The sequence below is a fragment of the Athene noctua genome, chromosome 2, assembly GCF_965140245.1.
Source record: "Athene noctua chromosome 2, bAthNoc1.hap1.1, whole genome shotgun sequence".
Lineage (NCBI taxonomy): Eukaryota > Metazoa > Chordata > Aves > Strigiformes > Strigidae > Athene > Athene noctua.
In genome coordinates, this window is record NC_134038.1 from 93222304 (window position 1) to 93247803 (window position 25500).

Here is a 25500-nt window from a genome sequence, read left to right on the forward strand (position 1 = left end):
CATGCGCACGCCTCTGGTCTATGCACAGAAGTGACCTGTCGTACCATTTAAGGACCATTTGCAAGACGCACAGCTGAGTGGCCAGAGCAGCGCGAGGGAGAGGGTCGCAGGCCCTGGCATCAGCAGAGATGCTGACTCACTCCGCAACCTTGGCCAACTCCCCTCAGCTGGTCAAAAACTGTTCATCGGCTGAAAACAGAACTGCACCATGAAACAGATGCTTTGGCTGGGTTTCGCTCCCCAGGGCAGACCGTCAAGGCCTTACCAGCAGGATGGCCACAGATGGAGGGACAGATTGAGAGCCACGTTCCCTGGGCCCATCCTGCCCAACCTGCCAGACAGCTTGAAAGTTAAAGGACTCTGCTATCAAACACCCTCCCATCCCACCCCTCTCCTAAATTACTTGACAGGAAAGAAAAAAAAAAATAAAAAGAGGAAGCAACACAGCTGTGACCAAGTTATTTAGTTTTGTCACTGGCCCATGCATCGGTCTGTCCAAAGCATCTTCCCCTTATTTTCCTTTTTTCCTGCTTGCTTTCTTTTTAATTCTTTGATTACCTACTTCCACCAGTATAAACTCACCTCCACCCTTTCATTTTCATTACCATGCCATGATTAATTCCCTCTCACGCCCTAGCTGTTGTACTTGAGTTTGCATCCCAGTGTGGTAAAAGTCAGCTTTTAGCTTCACATGTACCTCCAGGCTGTGTCTCAAGGTGATCGGCTCCACTTCCCAAGGGGCAGCAAGCACTGGACCACCAACAGGGGTCAGCAGGTCCAGAAGCACGTAAATCAGGCAAAACCCACAGGTTTCAGGATGGGGGTAGGGAAGGAAGGGTGGGCATGAGGCACAGAAGAGGTGCCGCACCGTCTAAATCCAGTGGAGGCGTTGTCCAATCTTAACAGACCAGCTGTGATACCAGACAGACCAGGAAGGACAGGATATCACAGCAGTGCCTGCAGGTCCTGCCCTGCTGTTTTACCCAAGCATAGGAAATACAGGGTCTACATGTATCAAAACGACTGTACAGACACAACTGGTTTACTTCTGAGTAGGGACAGTCAGCAGGAACTGCTGCTAACAGGGTGCTTTGGGAACAGGTCATTTATTTGGATGTCAACACAAAGTTTCCTGTGTTTTCTAAAAATGGTCCTGTCTTCCTGTACACAAAAAATAAACCTCATGCAAAAAGGGAAAAAAGTCCAGAGAATCTTACATCCGCGACACAAACTGCGAGTATCAGTGGTCAGACAGCAATCTGCAGACCTATCAGTCCTGCAAGCAGTGATTACAGGAACTCTTTAGCAGTTATTATAAATAACCAAAACAATGAAAGCAACAAACGGGAGGCATACTAAACCTTTAGTTATAAGGAGGGCTCGAAATAAGCCTTACAAAGAATCTGCCTGGCTCATAGGCTTGCCTGCCAAGCACAGGAATCATTTAAGGCAGGCCAATGTTTAGGAATCCCAGCTGAAGCACGCTCCAAGGAGATGGCGTTCATTTTTCTTTACTTAAAGTACTTGCAGCACAGCACATGGATAAGAGGGCAAACAAGTTCTTCTTTAAGTGCTACCAGGTGAATCCAGAAATGAAGCAAGATAGGGTTAAAGCAGCTGCAGAGATATCAGAGAATTCCGTAGGCCTGCGAAACACCTTAAGACCCATGCTAAGTAATCCTAGAGATAATGATTAAACTAATCTTACCTTTAAAGTTGCCAATGAACAAGCCAGGCAGAATCTGTGAGAAAGAAATATAGTATCAAATATAGATATCTTGTGGTAAGACAATTTGACAAAGTTCGATTTGCATACAGGATGGAACATACTACTTTAGCAGACTGTTGTCAAATGCAGTCTAAAAGGCGGACAACATTTTGTGCTTCTTTGCAACCTTCTGCAGCTACACAGCTCTAGGTACACCGTGGTTTGAGAGCACTCGCTGACAGCCGGGGGTTGTTAATCATGCGGACTCTCACATAATGGAGTCTCTCCAAGGACAGCAAAAGTGGTTTACAAATATGAAGCGGGCCTCGAAGTGCACTCCTCCCCCTGCCCTTCCCCCCCCAGCAGCTGGATAAGAGTCACCCTCATTTAACTAATGATGAAGCTTCATACAGAAAAGGTGATTTGCCTAAAGTTGCAAAGCAAGCTGGACAAAGCACTGCAAAACATCCTTGAAGTCTTTTGAAGTGCAAAGCCATGCAATTCAGGGCTGCAGCACTGTGGAGCTCTTCAATAGAGGAAATCACTGCAAACAACAAGTTGTGCATTCACATAGAAAGAGAACTGTCCCAAACGCTCCAATTGCGTGTTTCTCTCCCAGATCTAGCCATTCACCCCAACCCTCCCAGAAGCCTGCCCGGGTCTCAGTTACAGGGCTTCCTTTAACTGGGGAGTTCCAAGGTCAGCCTGGGGACCAGCCTGTGCAGGCTGAGGATGCATGCACGCACACATACAGAGAGGCAGGTGACACTGCGGTGCTACCCGTCCCACCCTCTCACAACCCTCCCAAGGTGGAGAAGCTGTAAGGACATGAAAAAACCCCGGGCTACACCACATACACACTTTCTGGCCAAGAAATTAATTCTCTGCCGCCTGAAGTTTCTGACCCACACCCTTTGAAGAGACCCAAACTGTGGCAGTGAGACCGCACAATCCATTTCTCTTCGGTGCATGCAGAGCATACCACCAATACAGATATGTCAGCACTGACTTCCTAAAGCCTTAGCAACACCCAAGTGTCACCACAACAGCAGCAACAGTCTCTCGGGCACAGCTATTTAAAGGGAAAACTCCACCCATTTTTCTCGGTCCGGCAGCCGTGAAGTTCCGAAAGTCATGAAGGACTTTTCATCGGGGATTAGCACCCCAGTCTCCATTTCACTGCAGCCTTCCTGCTGAAAGGCAATCCGGCTTACCACGCAAAGGTTAGCGGGCCGGCAAAAGGGCCTGCAAAATAACTTCTGATCTGCCTTAACTCCAAGGCCTTCATTCGATAAAACCATCATGTTCACTGTTATTTATCTAGCCTTGCAGAAAACAAGAAGGCTGCAGCACTTCTTACACTCCCTGCAGCTTTGTGCAAACATTCCTCCCTCAGCTTCGCTGGGTGATCTCTCTCTCTCCCTGCTGTTTCATACCAGCTCTAACCACGGGACTCAATTCTGCCACCGATATCAAAAGACCACTTCTCAGGGACCCTTGATGTATCTTCAACTGCTTACAAATTAAGGGCTGCATGACAACACCAGCTAGACAAAAAAATGGTTCTTTAGTCTGGCACAAACAGGCACCTGTAAGTTTCGCATAATAGATCAGACAGCTTTCTCCCCTTTCCCTGCCTCTTTAGTTTTCATCTGTACAAATTCAACATTCATACAAAGGCACCAAAAAAAACAGTGGGGCAGTTTCCAATGCCAGGGTATCAAGGAGGGAAAGGAACCCTTACAACATTCTGCTGTCCCTTTCCGCATACTCACGGTTTCATGGACTGGTTTGTTATTTAAAGCACACTTGATGACTCTGCTAGAAGTGCAGCTCAAAGGCCAGCATCCCAGGCTATGAATCAGAAGCAGGTATCTGCTCCAAAGAGCAGACTACCCAAGGGCCATGGCCAACAACCAAATTCTACAAACAAAAAACATGCTCTAAAGCAAAAGAGAGTCAACTTATGAACAAACTTCACCAACCATATCACCCCAGCCAGCTCCCTCAACATAAGCTTAAAAAAAAAAAAAGGACAAAAGCCTGTCTGATATTTTTAAATTGCTATCTGGTATTTCCTATCTGCAACACAAATCTCAAATCACACTACCACTACTGTAGACTCCAGCAATTTAGACCCCAGGACATTATTTCTGCATCAAATATATGCTCTCAAGAGAAGATAAAAGCTTAAATTCCAGTCACAGTCATTAAGCTTAGACATTATAAATTAAAGATATCAAGGAACACCGGGGGGTTGCAAAAATAAGGCTTCTTAGATTGTTGTCGGCAAAGGAGGAAAAATCCAGAAGTTTGCATTTGTGCATGATGAAGCAACATTCTATGCTAGATAGGAAATTAGGACACCGTGCAACCAAGGGCAGATGTTACCCCTGTTGTCCTAGTCATTCAAGAAGCAAGAAACATTACTATGGGTGAAAGCTACCTGGAAAGAAGTGAATCTTCATGCCGTGCTGACTAATACTTCAGCACTAGACTACGGCTGGGAACTTTCAGCTGTGTCATCTCACACTGCCTTCAGTAACTGCAACTCCGGGCCGAGCAAAATGAAGGCCGATGGCTATGAGGGGCGTGTAAGAGAGAAGGGGTGGGAGTCAGAAGAAAAATAAGGAGGTTGTTTTTGTAAACTTTTCAACCACTGCTTTATGAATAAAAACAGTAGCTTCTCTATATCATCCGAAACATTGAGAAAATGACCATGGACTAAATAACAGATGTAGAAGAGTGCACAGCCAAGCAACAAGGACAGCAACGCCTGTCTTCGTTCCTGTCTTGCGTGAGAACAGCTCACGTTCACCACCTCACACAAAGACAGAGCCCTGTAACAGACAGCTAACACATCTCATCAGTCCTCCCTGAAAATACACCTCTCTGGAGAATGGCTTAAAGGGCTACTTTGCTGCTGTTTCCTATACAGACACACACTTAGAATAAAGCATCTAACTCCCTGCCTGATGCTGCTTCTAGATGCGCTACTGCTGATGGGCACTCCAGCCAAGTTCATGAGGCCTCCTGCAGAGATGGCCAGGCACTGTAGAAAGTGGAGACAAGCCCACCCCGTCCATTGGTACAGGAGAGCGGCACTGGTCAGGCAGAGGGCTTTGCTGCTGACATGAACTGGCACAGCTTCCCTGGCTTCCACAGAACTGGTTGCATCAGCCCTAACTATCCACGCTGATTTACATTTCTTATGAATCAGCTCCTACAACGAACATGATTTATCTGCCCTTTTTTGTAGAGATAACACTCAACTCACCCCTTCAGAAGAGTCTGCATGAATAACGGGCAGTTAACTGTAACAGGACAAACAAGAACTAAAACCCAGGGGGAACTCTTCACTAAGCATATCCTGTTCACAGATAATCAAATCTAAGTATTACAATCTCCTGTCACCATCTCAGCCGCTAGACTTCAGCTCCTGGAAAACATCTTTGTCATTTTCAGCCACAGACTTCAACTTGAACTTTGAATACAAGTCAAAGTTAGATATTAAGCATGAAGATGAATCAGGCCACCCAGACAATTTCCTAAATCTTTACTCATTCTGTACTTAAAAAACATTAAAAAAAAGTAAAGCACTATAAAATTATTAGCAGCTAAGTCAATACACACTCACTAGCCAATTCTCCTTCTCTGAGCAGAATAAGAAGGGTATTTGTGAACCAATGCTTTCAGTTGAATTCAGGAGAAGTCAGGAGGCTTGGATGGGCTTAAGGAAAAAAACTAAGCACAGCTAATTTTACAGAGAAAACTAGCAACAAAAGACAAACCCCGCCTAAACAAAATGCCAGGCCTCCAGCCCTTAATCAGCACTAACGGCCACATAAAGTCAGATGCAACTGCTATTTGCTACAAAATACATCCATATCATGTGACAGAAAAATAGGAGGGCACCATGCCACCGAGAAAGGCTCAGCATCCAAGAGCGGTCACAGCAGCTGTAGCAATCTCTGAAGCTTTTCCTTACCATACCCATTACAGGTCACCACTAATCCTCTTCCCTGGCATCAGTACAAAGAGATTCCCTAAATGAAATAATCCACCATCGGATAAGCTGCTTATTTTCCCTACCATCCGCATATAGCTCTGCCACAAAAAACACACTTCAGTTGGAAACTAAGGCAATTTGTATTGATAAGACTGCAAAATACAGTCAAGCAAACATCAGTGTTGATGACTCCACACCTCCCCTTGCCTGTCTGGCCTTTGCTGACTCAAGATCAGAAGGAACAGATGATCCAGGGGCACATTCTGAAGGTGGCAAGCACCAGACCTACATGTGAGACCCCTACAAAAATAAAGCCTGATGACCAGTACCCAATGTGGCTGTAGCCTCCTTAAAGGAGCCAGCTCCTCCTGAACTGCTGACCATTTCATCCTCTTGGACACAGCCATAAGAAGGGAGGAGAAAAATCAGTGTAGTAATATGCTTGTCCCAAAAGCTCTGGTTGGTATATGACTGGGCAACACTTAACTGACTTAAAATTACTAAATTGCCCGGAGTCACCGATTGCCAATTCCTGCCCACATGGTACCACAGCAAGATGGAATACAGACAAAGAGGGCTAAGCTACAAAGGGTTGAGAATTGTCCTTTTCTGCCCATCCCACCACCACCACCCCCCCCAGATTGCAAATTTAGCATCCGATACCCTCTAAAAGTTTTGGTAAATTCAAACATTCCCAGAAAATACTACAAACATACCAGAAGTCTAAAAGAAGTCTCTCAGGCTGTGTTTCTTCCTAACTGGCCACTCTTAGAAGGTACCTCCAGGGAGTAGCTACATATCACAACATTATCCCTAGACTTTGAAAGCAAAAATGAAAAGAAAGACCAAAGCATGTTCTACCTCCTCCCTGCTAACTTAGTTGGACTAACTGGCCAGATCTTTCCCCTGCCTAAAGTTTCTACTACAACGTCTCTATCCATAGGATGAAAAGGCTTCACCTCCCAGGTAGTGTGCAACGCACACAGGGTGTTCACCAGTTTGACTTCCCGGGGCAAGGATGGACAACTTGTGGGCAGCTATGTCTAGCTCTTCTCCTCCGCTTTGTTAGAGGTCATGCTCACAGCAAAGCTACTCCCAAAGTACTCAAAGCAGGATGTTAAGACAGATGACTCAACTTCTGTTCCTCATAGTAAGCTATATATAAAAGGCTAGTTACCACCGCACTTTCAAACCTGGGTTTAAAACAGAGGTGGAGACAGTGAGAAAAATCACAGCTGTCCCTTGATAACCACCACAACATGCCAGGGGAATCGGCGCTTACAATAAGCCCCCACTGCCAAAAAGCCAACACCCTTTGCAAAACAGATCCATCTTCCTTCCTCGCTGCGATCTCCACCGGGGCCAAGCGCCTTCCTGTCCCACCGGGACCACCCCTCCAGCGACCGCCCGCGTCCGCCACCGGCTCCCCGCCCGGGGAGACCCCCGCGGGCCCGCACTCCTGCTTGGGGGGGGAACGAGGGATGGAGAAGTTAAATGACTTAATCCCGCGCTCGCTGGGTTGGCCGGGCTGACAGCCCGACGCCCCGGGTCCTGCCGCAAGCAGGGGGGGGCGTGCCGGGCTCTGCCCCAAGCTCCCCTCCAGGGCACCGCGAGGGGCACAGCCGAGGAGGGCGGCGGGGAAGGGCCCGGCGCTGCGGCGGACCAAAGCGCCGCGCCGGGGGGGCGGGGGGTGCACGGCGGCCGTCAGCGACCGCTGGGGGCGCGGAGCCGCCCCCAGCCCCGCCGGCCGGCTTCGCCCGGCGAGGGGAAACCCGGGCGAGCATCAGCGAAACCGGGGCCCCCCTCCTGCCTGCCCGCGCTGCGGCTGGGGAGGAGGCGCGCCCCGAGGGAGCGGCGCGGCCACCGGCTCCTTCCCCCCCTCGCTCTCCCCCGCCCTTCCTCCTCCTCCCCGGGGTGGGGGACCCCCGAGGTTGAAGGCAGCCGCCTCTCCTGCCCTGGCCTTTGTTCTTGGAGCGGGCGCCCGGGGGCGAGACAAAGGCGGGGGCGCCGCGGCGGGGAGGGACCGGCCGCCCCCGGCCCCGCACACGCACTCACGCGCAGCAGCAACGGCGACGAGCGGCGTTACCTTGTTCATCCCATTCCCCATGGCTTAAGCGACCCGCGCGCCGGCACCGCGGGAGGAGCCGTCGCCAGCTGCCGCCGGCGGGTCGGCGCGCATGGGACAGGGCTGGCGGGGGGCGGGGGGTGACCGGGGACGAGCTAATTGCTAATTAAGGATGGCCGCGGCTTTGCCGTCGTTGGGAAGGCGCATCTCCCCCCGCCCTGACTGGAGCTTTCTCCTGGCGGCTGGGGGCGGGTTTCCGCTCGGCCGCCCCCGGGAGCGGTGAGCGGCGGGGCCGCGCCACCAGGAACTGCCTCCTCCCGCCGCTGCCGCCGTTGCCGCCGCCGCCCCCCCGGCGTGCGGTTAAAGCCCCGGCCCGCGGGGCGCCCTGGTCCTTGTAGTCCGCGGCGCCGCCCCGCCCCTCCGCCGCCCGCCCGCCGGAACTACGGCTCCCAGCGCCCCCCGCGCCGCCGACCTGCCCCACCTGTAGCGGCGCCCGGCGCGGCCTCGCCCCGTTCCTGAGGTCTCCCGCGGGGCGCCGCCTCCCAGAGCCGCGCTGCGGCTGCCCGGGCAGGTACCTGCCGGGGAGCACAGGGCCGGGCTGCGGCACGCCGCGCTGGAGCGGGAGGGTGCTGCCCGCCTGCCTGGGACCCAAGCCGGTTTTGTTTCGACCTCAAACGGGCCGCGGCGTCCTGCCAGGCGGCGGGCAGCAGGCCCCGGGCTGCCGCCGCAGCCTCCCGCTGGCCAGCCCGTCCCTCCGCGGCGTGCGGCCCCGGCCGCGGGTGTGAGGGCCCGGCTGCGCGGAGAGCCGGGGCGCTGCCGTGGCCTCCTGCTCCGTGACCGCCGCCGCGCTGCAGGTCGGCCGGTACACGAAGGACATTCACGCCCTTGATTACACGAACAGAGCGCAGAAAGCAAAGAGTTTGCAACAAACGTCGCAGAATCGGGCTGGCTGATGTGGGAAGGGACGGGCAGAGGTCACCCGGTCCAACCCTCCTCGCGCTTATTGCAGAGTCACAGCAAGCGTGGCTCCAAAGCCATGCTCAGCCCTTCCACACTCGTCCTTTGCTCCCTGACACCCAGCTAAATATGACATGATGCAGCCACATCCCTCGAGCCACAGGGATGTGCTTTGGGGAGGTGTGGTGATGGGATGGGGGATTTGGTGGTTAGCGAAGGAAATTTACTCCGAAGAGTTAATGTGATAGGGAATCCAGGCAAGGACCTAAGGGATATGCACAGTTTAAATATGCAGGGACAGGATAGTACTACATAAGATCTTTTCTGTTAGCCAGCACAGTAACATCCCCTCCAAAAGAGTAAAATTCTTAGTGGCTCAAATGCAGAACAAAGAAGGATGCTGCCGTGTAGCCATTGCCAGGCTCTCTATGCATTTATTACATCAGTGTGAAATGTATATAAGAAGTGATGTCAAGATGTCATTTGCTGGGCATTGTTCAGTAGGCCTGGGCAGGTCAGGGGCCTCTGCAGCCCAAGACAGGCAGTGGAAGGGTGAAAGATGGAGAATAGGGTAACGCCGACAGGCAGTGAAGACAGGTATCAGATAACGGATGGATGAACTCTGAAATGACGGATAGATGAGTGATTGGGGACTCAAGTGTTGCCCATCTGTTTGTTCAAGCACACTCTTAGGGGACAATTTCACAACCTCCAGTTGCAGTCAAGTGCTGGCTGTTGCCAAAGAGGCTGTCTCACGTCCTCCATGCTACCCGCTACAGCTGTGACCATTTCCTTAAGCAACCCTCAACACCTGTCTGACCCAACACCAAACTTGTCCAGAGAACGAACCCCATAGAAAGCTGGGGAGTGACAGCCCGCTCCCCATGGCGTCAGACCAGCACACACACGGAGACAGGGAGCAGGACCAGTTGCCTCAGCAGTGGCATGTCATTGGATTGCCGCATCTTCAAAAACCAGTGCTGTTCCCACAGAAGCCAATGACACGCTTGAAAGCCAACAGAAGCTAAGCCATCGGTTTCACTGCCTAGAAAGCTGGGAAACTCTTGCCCTTGAAAGAGCCGTGTCATCACCACAGATGCTTAAATTTCCAGGGAAGGGAACATGCCTGAGAGCAGCGCTGCTGGAGGAGCAGAGCCCAGGGCAGCTGAGGTGGGATGGGCTCCTGAGCAGTCTGCAGCTGGCAGGTAGTTTGTTGCCGACTACCTTGACAGTGGTGTGTCAAGTGACCGGCGAGGAGGCAGGGTGCTAGCAAGAGGTTTGCTGAAAAATCTTATCCTGGGGTTGTAAGAGGAAAGCCAGCAGCATGGACTGCTGAAGCTAGGCCGCTTCTGGTCTGTCTGAATTGGGTGGCCCTGGGAGCACTGCTGAGCTACACCTCAACCCGGGTTAGGTGAGGCTCAGTGTGAGGTAGCCCCCACCGCTTTCTGCAGACCTGTGTCTCCCCTATGGAACTGTGCCAGCAGGGCAGTAGGAAGCCAACACATGCTTCAACCTCAACTGTTTGGGATCAGGACCTTGTCTTCAGCTCATGACTCCCCTGCCCCCAGCCTCTTGGACCTAGCAATATGCCTCAGCTCACAGCAGAAAAGGGGAACACCAGAGAGACACCTTTACTTTTGAACCATTCCTGAACCTCTCCCTCCCTGAAGCTTCACAGAGATTGGGGCGTCTATTATGTCATCATCAGCCTCAAAAACATCAGAGCGATCTCTCTAAGGCTGGGAAGGATAGACACCTGGCTTAATATACTGCACTTCTCCCTCAGTACTGCTGAAAAGCATAGCAATGAGCTTTATCACAGATATTGACTTTAATATTTCATTGGCAAAGCTCTCCAGAATGTAATTTACTTCGTTCTCATGCCATGCAAAATATGACTGAGATCCAAACGTTATGAATCACAGCTTGCTATAATAACTACTAAACACATTGTGCCCCTAAAGTGAAAGAATTCCTTGTCAGCAACATTGGCCAGTAGCTTTTTTTTGTGAGACAGAAGGATAAACAATAAATTATATCCCTGATAACTTCAGAGATCTGTGTTGTGCTAAGAAGTCCATGATAGCTGGAAAGCCTTGCATTCAATGTGCTAGAAGTCTGGGCTGGTCAGTTCTGTTCCCCATAACTCAGTTTCTCCAACTGTAAAATGCAAATAACAATATTTCTGATTTTTGCCAAGAGCCCTGAAAAGTACTTTTCATGGGCAATTCATGTGAAATTGTTATATTAGACAATACAGATGGAATACAAGTATATATATATATATATATATAACTTAGCTGACATTTTTTTGAATGGGTAGTGTCACACATTCCCATTCTTCTGAATGGGAAGTGTGATTCTCTGTTTTATTTTCAAGTTTCGTGACTCCCTTCAGGATGCCTACTTCAGCCTGCAGTGCTTTCCCTTATTAGAATTTTATTGCATGCATGCAGCTTTTTACAGTGAAAGAGCAAAAATTAGAGTGGGAGAGTGTAACATACTAAGATTAAAAAGCAGTGGGAGGAAATCCACTTCTCCCTTAAACATTTACCATGATGTATAGCATCTCCTTTTCCTCCTCACAGGTCTAGAGGGGGAATCCTGATACTGTTGCCAGACCTGTCTCTCTTTCCAGTTATTCTAAAAACCAATTGGTTTAGTTCTTCTGCTGTTTAAAAAACTACCACATAATGCATTTATGGGGGCTGGTCTTCAGCAAGCCTAAATCATCATGAAGTATTTATTCATTGTCACGTATCAAAATCTTATTCCTTGTGCTTAGTATGTGCCCTGTTTTTAATATTTTGAAAGTCCATTTTAAAAAGCAAGCTGTCCTGAGATGACTGGACTGGACTGATTAAATGAACTTAGAAAATAAGAGCAAAAAGCTCTTGCTGAATCTCAACAGCTTTCAGTATCCCTGAAAAAAGATCACTTTAGCGTGGCCTGTAATCCTACAAATCCAGGTATTTTTCTATTACTTTGTGATATGAGGATGATAAATTGAATAATCTCCACTTCTTGACTTTGCAGGCAAATGTATCTGGTAATGACAAGTCTTCAGCAGCAGCGATTGTCTTCTAGGCAATTGCCTGAAAACTAGGAACCAACCAAACTGATACTGAAACTGAATCTTCTTAAAAATTAGATAAAACTTCTGCTTTGACAGTACGCTGAGCTTACTATATTAAAAATAAGTAAGTAAATACTCTCTGCTTCTTATCTTCTGATCTCACTTTCTGTAAACCCTGAGCTCACGTTCAGCCATAGGCAGAATGCATGTCAGCTATCCATGATCTGTCAGGAACTGATAAGACCGGGGCTGGGTTCCCCTGAATCCACGTCACAACTGAGTTCTCAGAGGTGGCAAGTAGGGAGATAAAAAGGGTGATTGGTTAGAAATAGCCAGGTTTTCCTCTGAAATTGATTTGACAGAAAGGAACTGTTTCATGTCATTGCTGCGGGCACTTGGCTCAGCAGCTAGGGTGCTTGAAACGCCCCAGCAAGTTTTGCCAAAGTTAAATATTTATTGTAATATTGCATGTAAGTGTTTGCTGCAGTGCTTGCGTTATTGCAATACTGGCAGAAAAAAAAATCCCTCGGTAAATGGAGAATGGTGGAGTCCCCATCCCTGGAGGGGTTTAAGAGTCGGGTTGACCCAGTGCTGAGTGATCTGGTGGAGTTGGGAACGGTCAGTGTGAGGTTAATGGTTGGACTGGATGATCTTCAAGGTCTTTTCCATGACCTTGAGGTCAAGGTCAAGATGATTCTGTGATCCTGTGAAATAATGAAACCTTAAAATCCATGAATAACACTGAGCTTGCTTTATAACTGTGCTCAGAGGGAGGCCAATAGAAGGGAAAGAGCTTGGAGAACTCATTGCCCTTTCTTTTAATATTTCTACCTGGTAATAAGCTTTGCTAAAGCATTTCAAAGCCTGTTTTCTGGATAGAAGAGATAGCACCCTGCTTTACTGCCATGCATCCACAGAGCAGAATTCATTCATCATTTGATAAATTCACTTTCTTAAAGCCAAATTTGGCTTTTATTATGTCACTGTGAATTTATAGTAACTTTGTCAAAATCAATGATTTGCAGCAAGCTTTAAGTCCTGAAACCGAACGGAGTTACCACTGTGGTTTACTTCAGCAAAAATCAGCTTTCAAGAAGCTGCTCTCAACAGGCAGAGTAACTGGAAGACCATCATTTCCCTCTGCCTCATACTCCTCTGGCTTCCCCTTCCATTAACGGATAATATCAATGGAATATGGAGTAAGCCAGGATGAAAGGGCTGAGCCAGCAGATGAGGCCAAAGTGGCACAAAGGAGTGCTTTGTGGAAGTCAGGCCTCAAAAGAAAGGAACTGACAATTCAAACAGGAGGAACGACTCTAGAGAGAGAGCCTGAGAAAGCGTACAGGCTAATTTAGATGTAGGTTAGCTGCCATGACAACTGTGTACCAAATTACTGCACTTCTGTGTCTCTAAACCTATCAGCAGCTACTTTGGTTTGTATGTACTCACCATAGAATCATAGACTCATAGAATCATTCAGGTTGGAAAAGACCCTTAGGATCATCGAGTCCAACCATCAGCCCTGCTCTACAAAGTTCTCTCCTACACCATATCCCCCAACATCTCATCCAAACAACCCTTAAACACATCCAGGGGTGGTGACTCCACCACCTCCCTGGGCAGCCTATTCCACTGTTTGACCACTCTTTCTGTGAAAAATTTTTTCCTGATGTCCAGTCTAAACCTCCCCTGCTAGAGTTTAAAGCCATTCCCTCTTGTTCTGTCGCTAATCACCTGTGAGAAGAGACCAGCACCAACCTCTCTACAATGTCCTTTCATGTAGTTGTAGAGAGTGATGAGGTCTCCCCTCAGCCTTCTCTTCCTCAAACTAAACAGTCCCAGCTTCTTCAATTGCTCATCATAGGATCTGTTCTCCAGGCCCTTCACCAGCTTCATTGCCCTCCTCTGCACTCACTCCAGCACCTCGATATCTCTCTCGTATTGAGGTGCCCAAAACTCGACACAATACTCCAGGTGCAGCCTCACCAGTTCTGCTGGTCACACTATTTCTAATACAAGCCAGGATGCCATTGGCTTTCTTGGCCACCTGGGCACACTGCTGGCTCATGTTCAGTTGTTTGTCAGTTAGAACCCCCAGATGCTTCTCTTCCAGACAGCTCTCCAGCCACACTGCCCCAAGCCTGTAGTGATGCATGGGGTTGTTGTAACCCAAGTGCAGGACCTGGCACTTGGCCTTGTTGAAGCTCATCCCATTAATGTCCCACCGATCCAATCTATCCAAGTCTCTCTGTAGAGCCTCCCTATCTTCATGCAGATCGACATTGCCGCTTAACTTGGTGTCATCTGTGAACTTACTGACGATACACTCTATGTCCTTATCAAGATCATCAATAAAGATGTTGAACAGAAATGGTCCCAACACTGAGCCCTGAGGAACACCACTTGTGATCGGCCACCATCTGGATTTATCTCCACTGACCACCACTCTCTGGGACTGACCATCCAGCCAGTGCTTGACACAGCAGACCGTTTGCTCATCCAGGCCATGAACAGCCAGTATTTCTATGAGAATCCTGTGGGTAACTGTGTCAAATGCTTTTTGAAAATCCAGGTAGATAATATCCACAGCTTTTCTCTTGTCCAATAGTAGGGTCATTTTGTCATAGAAGGAGATCAAGTTTGTTAGGCAGGACCTGCCTTTAATAAACCCATGCTGACTAGGCCTGATCCCCTGGTTGTCCATTATATGACTTCAGGCTTTAAAAAAAAAAGAATCCACCTTAAAACTCATGATGGATTGCAAATGAAGTACAGATACTGGGATTGCTGTGGGGTGCTTGGTTTAAACATTTAGAAAATAAGAGACAGAAAAAAATAATAGGCTTTGAAAATTCTAGTTTCACTAAGTGGTTCAAAAATACATAATTTCTTTAACATTTATAGCAGTCAGTTCTAACTCTTAATTTATACTGCTTTGACTTGGGACATACTTACTAGGTCAACCTGATACCTTTGCCTCCAATGTGTATGTAAGAAAGAAATTGGTCCTGGCAGCAGCTCTACTTATTTTTCACTGTAAGAAACTGCCATGTTATAAAAAGAGTAAGACATTTTTTTTTAATCTAAGATTCTTTAGAAATATGGTAAAATATTAGATCCCTAAAGAATAGAAACGAGGCTATCAAAAAGCATGCTGCAAGGCACATGTATATTATTAGTTACTAAGAATAGTCCATTGCTGAGTGCGAGTGAAAATATCCAAATGCATTCCCTTGATAAGCTAGGTATGTATTCATTTCTCTGAGCACACGTCGAAGTGTCCTCAACAAATGGAAAAAATAATATTATAATAACCTAACTGCTGCTTCCAGTTCCTATACATGTAATTCTGGGGGAACAGAGCCTTCACAACACCTCTCTGCAGGAAGCCAATAGACCATAGAATCCATTGGATTTCTCTTATATGGTCCATGAAATTTCTTCAGAGTAGAAAGAGGTCAGTTTTGAAGTTCCCACTGAAACTTGGTGGACATCACTGAGGTGTTCAGCCATCAGTTGAAAGCCATTAGGGTTGACCCACCAAAGTCAGTAGGAATCTTTGAATCAGCTGCACAAGCAGCTGTCGTCAGTGCCAGGAGGTAGTTCCCCAACCCTCCACCATCACATGATACTCAGTATAGACAGTGATATTCAGTAATGACGGCCTGCCTCCAGCTAAAACATTAGGCAGAGATCTTTATTTTGATGACATTTTCCCAATAGCTTCTGCTTAATGGCATGTGTCTTAAGAGTTTCCATGTTTAGAAAACTAAAAAAAGTTAAAGCTACAGTTCTCCGTTCCGTATTTTGTTTTCTTGGCCAAAATCTAAGATAGTAGCCCTTAAATACTGCTTATGAAAACTACAATCCAAATACTTACACTTCCAACACGTTCACTACATTTCTCCAAGAATATTCAGTTACTTGAGGCCCTTGTGCTGTTGCTTGTACTGGTGGCTTGCTCTTGATACAGTATCATAGTTACTAGATTCAATCCAGAGTTAGGTTATTCAATTTTCCCTCCAGAGTTTTCATTTGGTTTCGTTATTTTGATCTGTTGCAGTTATCTATCTGACCATGGCAACAGAGTCCCTCCCTCCAAAGTTGCTTCCAAGCTACGTGGTTACCTAGAAAGTCTGGCAATATGTCTCCAGTGCATCTGGGATTCTGCATGTCCAGGACACTTCAGTGGGCTGTCTGTGGGGCAGCTGAGAATGGGAGATGAGTGAAAACCAGAGCACAGAGCACACTTAAAGCCAAGAAACATGCTTCTTTGTGTGTATAGGTGTAAACCACACAGACATTCTCAGGTTAAGCAGCAGACTCAGTGCCCCTTGCCTGTCTGCCTGTCTTCTGCAAGTTATAATAAAAAATGTGTTTTCTCTCTAAGTATATGGCCACCTGAGACACCCTGGATCAGTATGATTCCAACTGCTATCAGCAACTGTTTAGTGCCTTTGGGGATGTGAATCATGTCAAGCTCAGGAAGCAGTAACAATGCCAGGACTTCAAATTCTACTGCTTGCCTCTGTATCTGCCTCCCCGTACTTCTGCAAATCTCCGTTCTTCTAACATCCCTTCCTGCTGAGCACTGTGTCTGCTGAACAAAGTATCAACTGCTGACAAACTATTCCACTGTTGTGGCCCCATTAAGTACAGATTAACATCTGAGGTTGGTATGTAAACCTGTATCCCACTGCACATTGTCTAAATTCAGGGTCATTAAACTAAGGATATTTTCAGGCATTATAATATCTGATATGCCTTGTCCAGCACAACAGGCACAGTCATCAGCAAAGTTATGTCACACTGGGATGGGTTCTGTTTGCTTTCAGGTTGACAGCTCATTGATATTCTTTCCAACCAGTGGCTTTTTCCAAGAGAAGAATTACTGCAACTGCTGATACTGTCTTCCTTGTATACACTCTGTTCACTAAGCTGATGTCTGTCTCTTTCTGCACCTATTGGACACCTTGAGGTTGCAGGATGGATTGCCCACACCTGTCTCTGAGTTGTTCTGTGATGTTTCATTGTGGTATTTTGAAGTTTTAGTCAACCCCTGTGCTAAAGTGCCAGCAACATCCAGCAAGCTTCTAACCTGTCAAGGGTTAATTCTGAGTCTCCTGTGGTCTCTTCTGAGGCTTTTTAGTTTGTTCTGATCCTTTGGTCCTTTGTCTGGGACTTGATTACATGCACGACTTTAGACACTGGTTCTCAGGTTTTATACTTCTCTGTAGTTTCACTTTCCTTTGCCACTCCAAATTAGATCTTCTCTGAACAGTTGATTTTACATAAGGATATAAAACAGCTGTTCTAGGTCACAGCAAAGATCCATATAGCTCCACATCTCTCAACAGTGGCAAGTAGTGGACACCTAAGAGAAACAGGGTGAGTACAGAGGGTTCCTTCCCCTTTTGTATCTTCCAGTTTCTGGCAACCAGCAGCTCAGGTACGTGAGCCAAGGGCACACCCAGTCCCTGGTCTGAATGTTAAGATGGTGTTTTTATGTTAACATTTACGGTGACTCCAAGATCTCTTTCTTGAGTGGAAACTGCTCATTCAGAACAGTTTCCATTTATTAGGGCTGTATTTTTCCCATATGCACCATTTTGTATTTATCAGCATTGTATTTTTTCTGCCATTTTGCTACCCAGTCAGTTGATAATGTGAGATTACTGTGCTACTTTCTCAAGCAGCTTTTGTTTTTGACTACTGAAAACAACTTTGTATCATCAGCCACCTTGGCTATCCACCATCTCTTCCAGCTCATTTGGGAATGTGTTGGACAATGCAGGACCTGGCACAGTCTCCTTCCCCAGCCTTCCTCTTGCAACTTCCTTTAATTGTGAAAAATGATCAGTAGCTCCCACCTTTGCTTTTCATCCTCTAACCAGTTACTAATCCACAAAACAACCTTCCTTAAAACTAAGGTTTTTTTAATAAGCCTTTTGGGGTTTGGGGAATCCTGCAAAAAAATTTCTGAAGAATACCATTATACAAACGCTGAGGGAAATTGGAAAAGGGAGAAAGGTGGGGAGCAAGGAGATGTATTTGTCTCTGAGACCAGAAAGTTTTTAGTCTTCCTTATGTCTAAGCTTCCCCTTAACCTGAGAAAATTGTGTAGTCTGCCAGAACACTACTTGTGAAAAAGCAGTATATTTCCACTGAAATCCATCTGTCAATGCTGATGACACAGTCTGAATGTTCTGCTTATCAGCAGGCTTACTAAGTTTTATTTCATTAACTCATGTCTTTGAACCTGGTTCTGTAAGCAAAAATACTTTTGTCTCTTCATTGTGAACAATTGTACTTTGTTCAGAAAGGGTCAAACCTATCTGGAGAGAATGCAATCATCAAATTCTAGTTAGACTTGGGTAGGGTTAATGCAAATTTGCAATGAAGTCCATGAAGGCACATTCAGGGTTTGTATTTTTACTGACTAAAAGGAACAGCCTATGCTGCTAGTGAAGTCAATGAAGCTTTGTCATTGATGTCAGTAGGAACAGGAACACCATTTGTCATAAAAGATTCACTTGACCTAATCTTTTTGTAAATAAAGAAAGAAGACATTTCAGGAAATTTCAGTGTCTTTGTTCATTTGATTAGTATTTCACCTGCTTTGATGGTTACTTTATGTGTTGTCTGGCAGAAAATGAAACTCATTTTATACTCTTAATATCCGAATAGAGCTATAATGCATGTAGATGGGCTTGTAATTAGGAGTGGTGCCAACACTGGGTAATTTTAATATATTATATAGTTGATAATATCTGACCAAATATTCTAGAATAAGTCACTATAGAAATGAAGGTAGGTTTCCTGTGTGGCTTACAATATCATACTAAAATACAAAAGAAACCTGACTGGGTTTCAGTTATGAAATAATAGATACTGAGCCATTTTCAGATTTGCTCCATATTGCCAAAGTGTTTAAGCAGGTGTGTTTCACAAAGTTTATGAAACAAAGGCTCAGCTGAAAGCAAATCAACATTAGGAAGCAAAACCAGTGCTGAGTGATAGTGCTTAAAAACTGAGAAACAAGAGTGGTTTTAAACAGCAACTGAAAAGATGCTTTGATGTTTTTAAAGCACTCCCTTATACTCTAAAAACATGTTAAAAGTTTTCTGCAGTTATGTACAAGACATTGCATCTTATATTAGTGTTACTTTTGTAGTCTGGATTATACCCATCAGACATTAACTTTTTTCTTGTAATATGAGCACATTCTTTCAAAACAGCAGTTTTTGAAGATTAGGAAAACATGTTCATGAACCTAATGACTAAATACCTTTTTTTTTTTTTTTTTTTTTTTTTTTTCCCCAGAGCATTATCTTATGTATACAAATAGGGAAAAATGGCGATGAACCTAAATGCCTCAGTATCTTCACATGACCAGCAATTATCCTGTCAGTTTGTAGAAACCCCTTCACAGCAAATGCAAGGGTAGGCCAAATATTGTTTGTTGAATTCACGTGATATCTGTAATCAACATCTTAACTCAACTTCAGCTGAGAAAGTAGCCTTCCCTTGCACTGCGAGCTGAACACCTTCCGTTGCCGTGCAGAACAACAAGAGGTCTCTCTCTGAAATGCGACAGGCTCAGCAGTAGCACAGTCAGAAATATTTGGGTCAAAGACAGCTATCGGAGGCAAAGGTGGACAGCATGAACTGAGAGGAAATTAAGAAAATCTTAAGAATTCTGGCTGATTTTTCATAAGTCCTTAAAAGCCTTGAATTCATATGAATTCACTGAAGGCAAATCACCTCATGCCTCAAAGTGTACAGAAGCCTTTTGACAGCAGGGCTTGTATTGTGTAGCTCTCTGACATGATTTACGAAGATAAGACATGAACAATGGAGAGTTATTAACATGAATAATTTCCCATGCAAATTGGAAGCACCACAGAACAATAGGATGGCTGTGGCTTAATGGCACCAGGTTGTCTGCAGGGCTGAACACAGAATATCACACTAGGAAAGAAATAACAAAGACAAAAGCTACTAGAACAGAACTGCTTTCAAAATTGAGCTAGGGCAGCTGGACCACAAGATCCCTTTGCCTGGAAATGGTTCCAGAGATTCAGTGCCCAGAAAACATGCCTCAAAAGCCAGAGTTAAAAAATAACTGCAGATTTGCTAGACCTGAAGAACTTCATGGATTCAATGCATGAATCTTCACCGGATTCACCTTCATTCCACATCTCAGGATCAGCAGGATTATGACAGATGTATTTGCAAAAGGCTAGGATCTGTGTTAGTCAAACACGTTGGCCTCTTCAATACAGGAAACAGAGAAGCAACATAAAGAGATGAGCAAATTAACATTTCCACAGGTGGCTTTGTGTATTGTCTTTTCTGAAAGAAGTCTTCAGCAGAAAGAATGTAGGCAGGTGAAGGGTCAGTGGAAGTTGCCAGTATTGGGATACATGTCCCCTGGGGTAGACAGTTGCTGCTGTGACTTTCTCAAGACATAATTCTGCTATGTGTGTTGCTACAACTCACAGCTGAGCAGCAGAGCTGGTGCTACTCCAGGTGGCAATAGCTTATGCTGTTTGAAATACCAATCCCAAGAAGCTCAAGGGAAAAAAAAGTTCACACAACAAAGAAAGAGATACCAGCTGTTCCACTGGCTCTTTTGTCCTCTCCTTGCTGAAGCATCCTCCATTTATACATAACTGACACCCATAGGAGTGATCATACAGAAGAAAAGTATTTCCATTTGACGTTTTGGTGGACAATCTATGTAGCAGCAGGATGCTCTGTGAAACACTCAGGCCTTTTTTGGTTTATTCACTCCAACAGTGGGGAGTATTTTAGAACACAAGTGACAGGAAATAATGTTTTCTGTAGTTTGTCAGAAAACAGAACAAGGCAAAGCACTGACTCTCGAGGAACAGGAGCTATGACATCCTGTCCATGCTGCACATTCAGTGCCTCTGCCCCTAAAAGGAATCTGAAATAGACCTTTCATAAAAGGGGTTGATTTTGCTGAGTCAAATCAAACTACTGTATGTCTCTGTCTTCAAAAACTCCCAGTGACATTTATGTTCTATTGGAAACCAAAAGGTGACAGTCAGCCAGCTCTAATCCATCAAGTGCAACATTCCCTGAAATTAATAGAGCAGTACCCCTTGCCCCAGAATCTGAAAGTTTTCCAACAAGTTGCTGTCACAGAAGAGGTCACTCAACCATTTCTAGTACTGTGGGTGGAAGGAGGGCAGGGCAGGTGTCCTGGTTCAGCTAGAATAGGGTTAAGTTTCCCCAGCAGAAAGGGGGAAAGGATCTCCAGGCGGGTTATTCATACCATGCTGATGTCACGTCTGGCACAGCAGCGCAGGAACTTTTTCCTTTGTGGCTTTGGTCCAGGGAAGCAAGCATGGCAGGCTGGCTGTGTCCACTGTGGTATTTCTCTGTATATCTTTTCTCTTGTTTATTGTTATTACTGTTTATTGTTGTTATTATTGTTGTTGTTCAGATTGTTATTTATTACACTGTTGTATTAAATTTCTACTTATTTCAACCCAGGGGTTTGTGCCCTACTTGTGTCTGAGGGTGGGGGAGGGACAACGGCAACGTGGTCTCCAGTCCCGGCAGGGCCTAAAGGAAGGAAGGAAGGAAGGAAGGAAGGAAGGAAGGAAGGAAGGAAGGAAGGAAGGAAGGAAGGAAGGAAGGAAGGAAGGAAGGAAGGAAGGAAGGAAGGATAGTCAAAGCACAGGTTTTCTACATATGTGGAAGCAAGATCACCCAGTTTCTGCAGTATATATTTATCCAAATCCCCTTTTATCCTTCCCCTTAATCTTTGTCCCTCATTCATCTCACCATTCCTCCCTGTCCTCTTCTTGCTCCCAAATCACAGCTCCAAGCCTTACTATCTTTCATTCTCTAGAGACCAAACTGCAGAAGCATAAAACATGAAGGGTAGATGGGTCAAACTGTTACAACTGACTGTTCGCTTCCCTTTTTATGTAAGTCTGTCTTTCACCTTCATTTCTGCCCTCCAAGAATCTGGTCTTCAGCCACTGAGAATGAAAGCAACCATGCAAAGGAGTTTGATTTTGGACCTTTTTTCCAGAAGAATAGCAGAATTTTTCTGGCTAAACTGGTTTCCAGTATAAAAGTAAAGTTGGGCTTTCAAGTAAACCAAAATATCTACTTTTTAAACCAGCTTACAGGAAGACATGGGATAAAGAGAGATGAGAATGAGTATCATTAAAACTTTAATGCTTTTACCACCAAATTAATAATTTTCCATAAAAATAATGTATTATTTTAAATTAACCAGAATTTTCTATGGAGAAAACACATCTCAAGTCAGTAAACCTTCCTTCCAAACTACCTGTTTATCCAGAAGCTTTGGAGCTTGAGAATAATTCACGGGTACATATATTACCTACATGAGTGTGGAACATGCTGCTGTGTAAGATACAGACTCAGAAGACTCCATCATGCGAAAGATGTGGCTGATGAAGGATGTGTTTAGAGATCTATTAAAGTAGGTGCCATAGGGAATGTGAATAGGTAATAACTGTCCCTAGTCTCTCCTCCAGTACAAGAGCTAAGGGGCATCAGATAAAACTTGCACAGAGCAGGCTGGAATAAAGGCAGTGGTCCTTTACATATTGAGCTAAACTGTAGAAATCCTTGCTGCAAAAGAGTGTGTGTACAAAGGTCCTGCAGGGGCTCATCAAGCGACTGAAAAAGTCCATAAAGGATCACTGAATAGGAAAGCCTTTGGCAATGGAAGTCCATGAGCTACATATCACTGAAGGCCAGAAGAAGATTCTGGAAAAGTTTCACTATATCCTTACCTTACCTTTTAATTCCCCCCTAGGTATCTGCTCTCAGCCACCATTGGAAAAGGGCTAATATGATCTTCCATCTGACCAGTCTGACCAGGCACACCTGTTCCAGTGTTCTTCAACTCTGACTCAAAATAAGGATCTTTTATATATAGCAGTATGTACTGCTTAGAGCTCACCAAAGGTATTGATCAGCTTTACTAATTCAGCCAGACTTAACATCTTAAGGGCAGTTCTACTCCGTAAAGTGCTTCCAGTAATGGCGTTACACATTTGTCATCTTCAGTATTTCCCCTCACAAATGTGCTTAGTTTCATGTATAACATGATAGCATAAATCCAGCCTGATCTCTACAGCTTGTGATGGCTTCTTTCCTTCTTGAAATTTTTCTTCAGAAGATCGTATTGTGTCCCTTAATATTTTCTATGCAAACTGACTGCTGTCAGAGTGACTGGAATATAATGTGAAACAAAGGAAGTGCTCCTGTATACATTGAGTCAAGCTGTGAAAGTCCTTGCTGCAAAAGACTGAACTTTTTCACACAGAACTGAATCAAATATTGCCTCCCTTAGTTGGTCACAACTACAAGCTGGGCAGAGAGAAAATGAGGGGGAAAACCCCTTCTGTGGTCACCAATGCAAGTGATGATGTCAGCTGTTCCTACAGAAGGTGGAATTCTTTCATGGTGACTTCAGGACAGAGTCACACTTAAATTGGCCTTTGGCTCTTCTTGGCTTTAGACGAGAGATCTCTCTTTAGTGAGCCTTCACTGACCCTATTGTGACGTTAGTTTGGCGGCTGACCAGAGAGAAGGTTGCTATTTCAGCAAAAATGCAGGAGAAATGGTGACGGTTATGTGGGCAGCAGCAAAGTTAGAAGCACTACACTTCTCGGAAATGAGACAGGCCTTGAAGCTACTTCTAGATTAAGAAACAGAAGAAAACTATCCAGTTCCTGAGACCAGGTACTCACCTTAGCTGCATCCTAACATCAGCTTCACTGGAGTTTGATCTCAAAGCACAATTACTCCTATTTCACTGACACCTCAGCCATGGAGCCTAGATGCACAAACTTGTGAGGAGCTACAGTGCACTCCAGCACGTCATCTAGAACAAGGCACAAGTCTCTCCCTAGGACCTGAAACGAACTATTTCCACTATAAATGTTACTTATCAGCTGAATAAACATCCAAGTTGATGTCTAGCTGGAAGTCTGCTACATGCTTTGCATACTTGTGTGCTTGTGACATTCAAGATATTGTTTCATTATTTTGTGGCCTCTTGAGACACCCTTTGATAATAAAGTAGTTCTGCCTTGCCTTGGGCAGGGTGTGACTCTGTGTGTGTGGCACCGAGGTGAGAAAACTGAGTTTGTCCAGCACCTACACAAGTACACAGCATTACTAGATTGTGAGATGTAACTCCTAGTCTCAAATATCATTACTTATGCATTTTTTCCATCACAGTTAATATTCTGAGTAGTTTCAGTTGTCATCTATGGGTAGAATTTTCAAAACCACAAAGTGTCAGCCTAACTCTGCTTCCATCAAAATCAACAGCATTTTTATTGACTTTGGTTTTGGGTGATGGCTGCACACTATGAGGCATTTCATCTTGTATTTTGAAAGACAAAAAGAACCTCCAAACAGAAAACCCACTGTTGAAGGCATTCTGGCTAAATTAAATCCTTCTTTTTAATTCTGCCTCTCATTCCCCAGAATATTTTAAATATTAAGAAAGATATCTGACCATGAACATTTCAGTCAGATGGGGACATAAACCTGGGTTAGAAACATGGGCAAGTCAGCCATTGAAAGAGATAACATCAACAAAATCACATAAGAATTAACTGTCTATCTATCAATGTAAATAAAACTTAAGTTCTCTTATCGCTAGAGCTCATAGGCATTTTTTAGAAAAGTCTCGAGTCTTTCTGTGCCATACTTCAAAGGCTTAAACAAAATTGCTTTTGACCCGCTAGTCCTGAAACCTCATTCACTGATAACTTCTGGCACTTTATCCTAATGCTGAAATCATCCTCTTAAAATTAAATGATTGTACCATTCATTCTCCAGCATCCAACACAGTCCTCTAGAGTTTCATGTGTGGTCAGAGGGAGGGTGGTTAAGCACTCAAACAGGTGCCCAGAGAGACTGTGTGTAACCAGAACCCAACTGGGCAAGGCCTGAGCAACCTGATCTGACTGTGACAAGCTCCCTGTTTTGAGCAGGAGCTTGGACTAAGTGACCTCCACAGATCCCTTCCAACCTCAATTAGTCTCAGATTCAACGATTCTGCTTCTTTTTTCCTTGTATCACTTTCTGCTAAGGGATCTCACATAAAAACACAGCTATTGTAGCTCTTCCCTGCTAGCCTTAGCCTTTCACAATTTTTCTCCCTGGACCTCTCCTCTGCTATTCTAATAAATACCCTGCTTCAGTATTTTCTCATAGTGTCTAACCATCAGCCTTAAAGACAACACAGACAGAACTTCAAGCCTTTCTCTCAAAAACCTTCTCTACAATCTCAGTCATCAAGACAACACAAAATCTTCAGCTTAGTCTCACCATTGTGTGCTATCTTTTACTTACCTAGCTCTGTAAATCTACATATCCAAGCTGTATCTGGACACTGCAGTTTCTTTGTACATCAGAGCTCTTACACTCATCCCCTCCTTTCAGTCATCAGGGACCTAAGATAGGGATCCAGAGATCTGAATTTTATATTTGGTGTTATATCTACTTGTATACATCATTCTGTGTGGGTTTTTTTCTGCAGTCTTCGGTGACTCACTTAAGATATTCTACAATATCACAGATTTTTTGCTTTCCATTATTTTTTCTTTTGTTAAAAGAGTTCATCTCCTCAGTTAATTAAAAAAATATAA

At 45.2% G+C, this 25500-nt stretch overlaps 1 protein-coding gene across 3 annotated transcripts in view; it reads right to left on the reverse strand.

Moving 5' to 3' along the window:
• DUSP22 (dual specificity phosphatase 22) overlaps nt 1-8113 on the reverse strand; it is a 44548-nt gene extending 36435 nt beyond the window's left edge. For all 3 annotated transcript variants that reach the window (XM_074899595.1, XM_074899596.1, XM_074899594.1), the window contains exons 1-2: nt 7804-8113; nt 1709-1742 (exon numbers count right to left, since the gene is read on the reverse strand). Coding sequence is in view for 1 of the 3 variants with exons in the window: in XM_074899594.1 (XP_074755695.1) it covers nt 1709-1742; nt 7804-7824 (55 nt within the window). In the remaining 2 variants the exon portion in view is untranslated. The remainder of the gene's footprint in view (nt 1-1708; nt 1743-7803) is intronic.
• Between the last annotated feature and the right edge of the window lie 17387 nt (nt 8114-25500).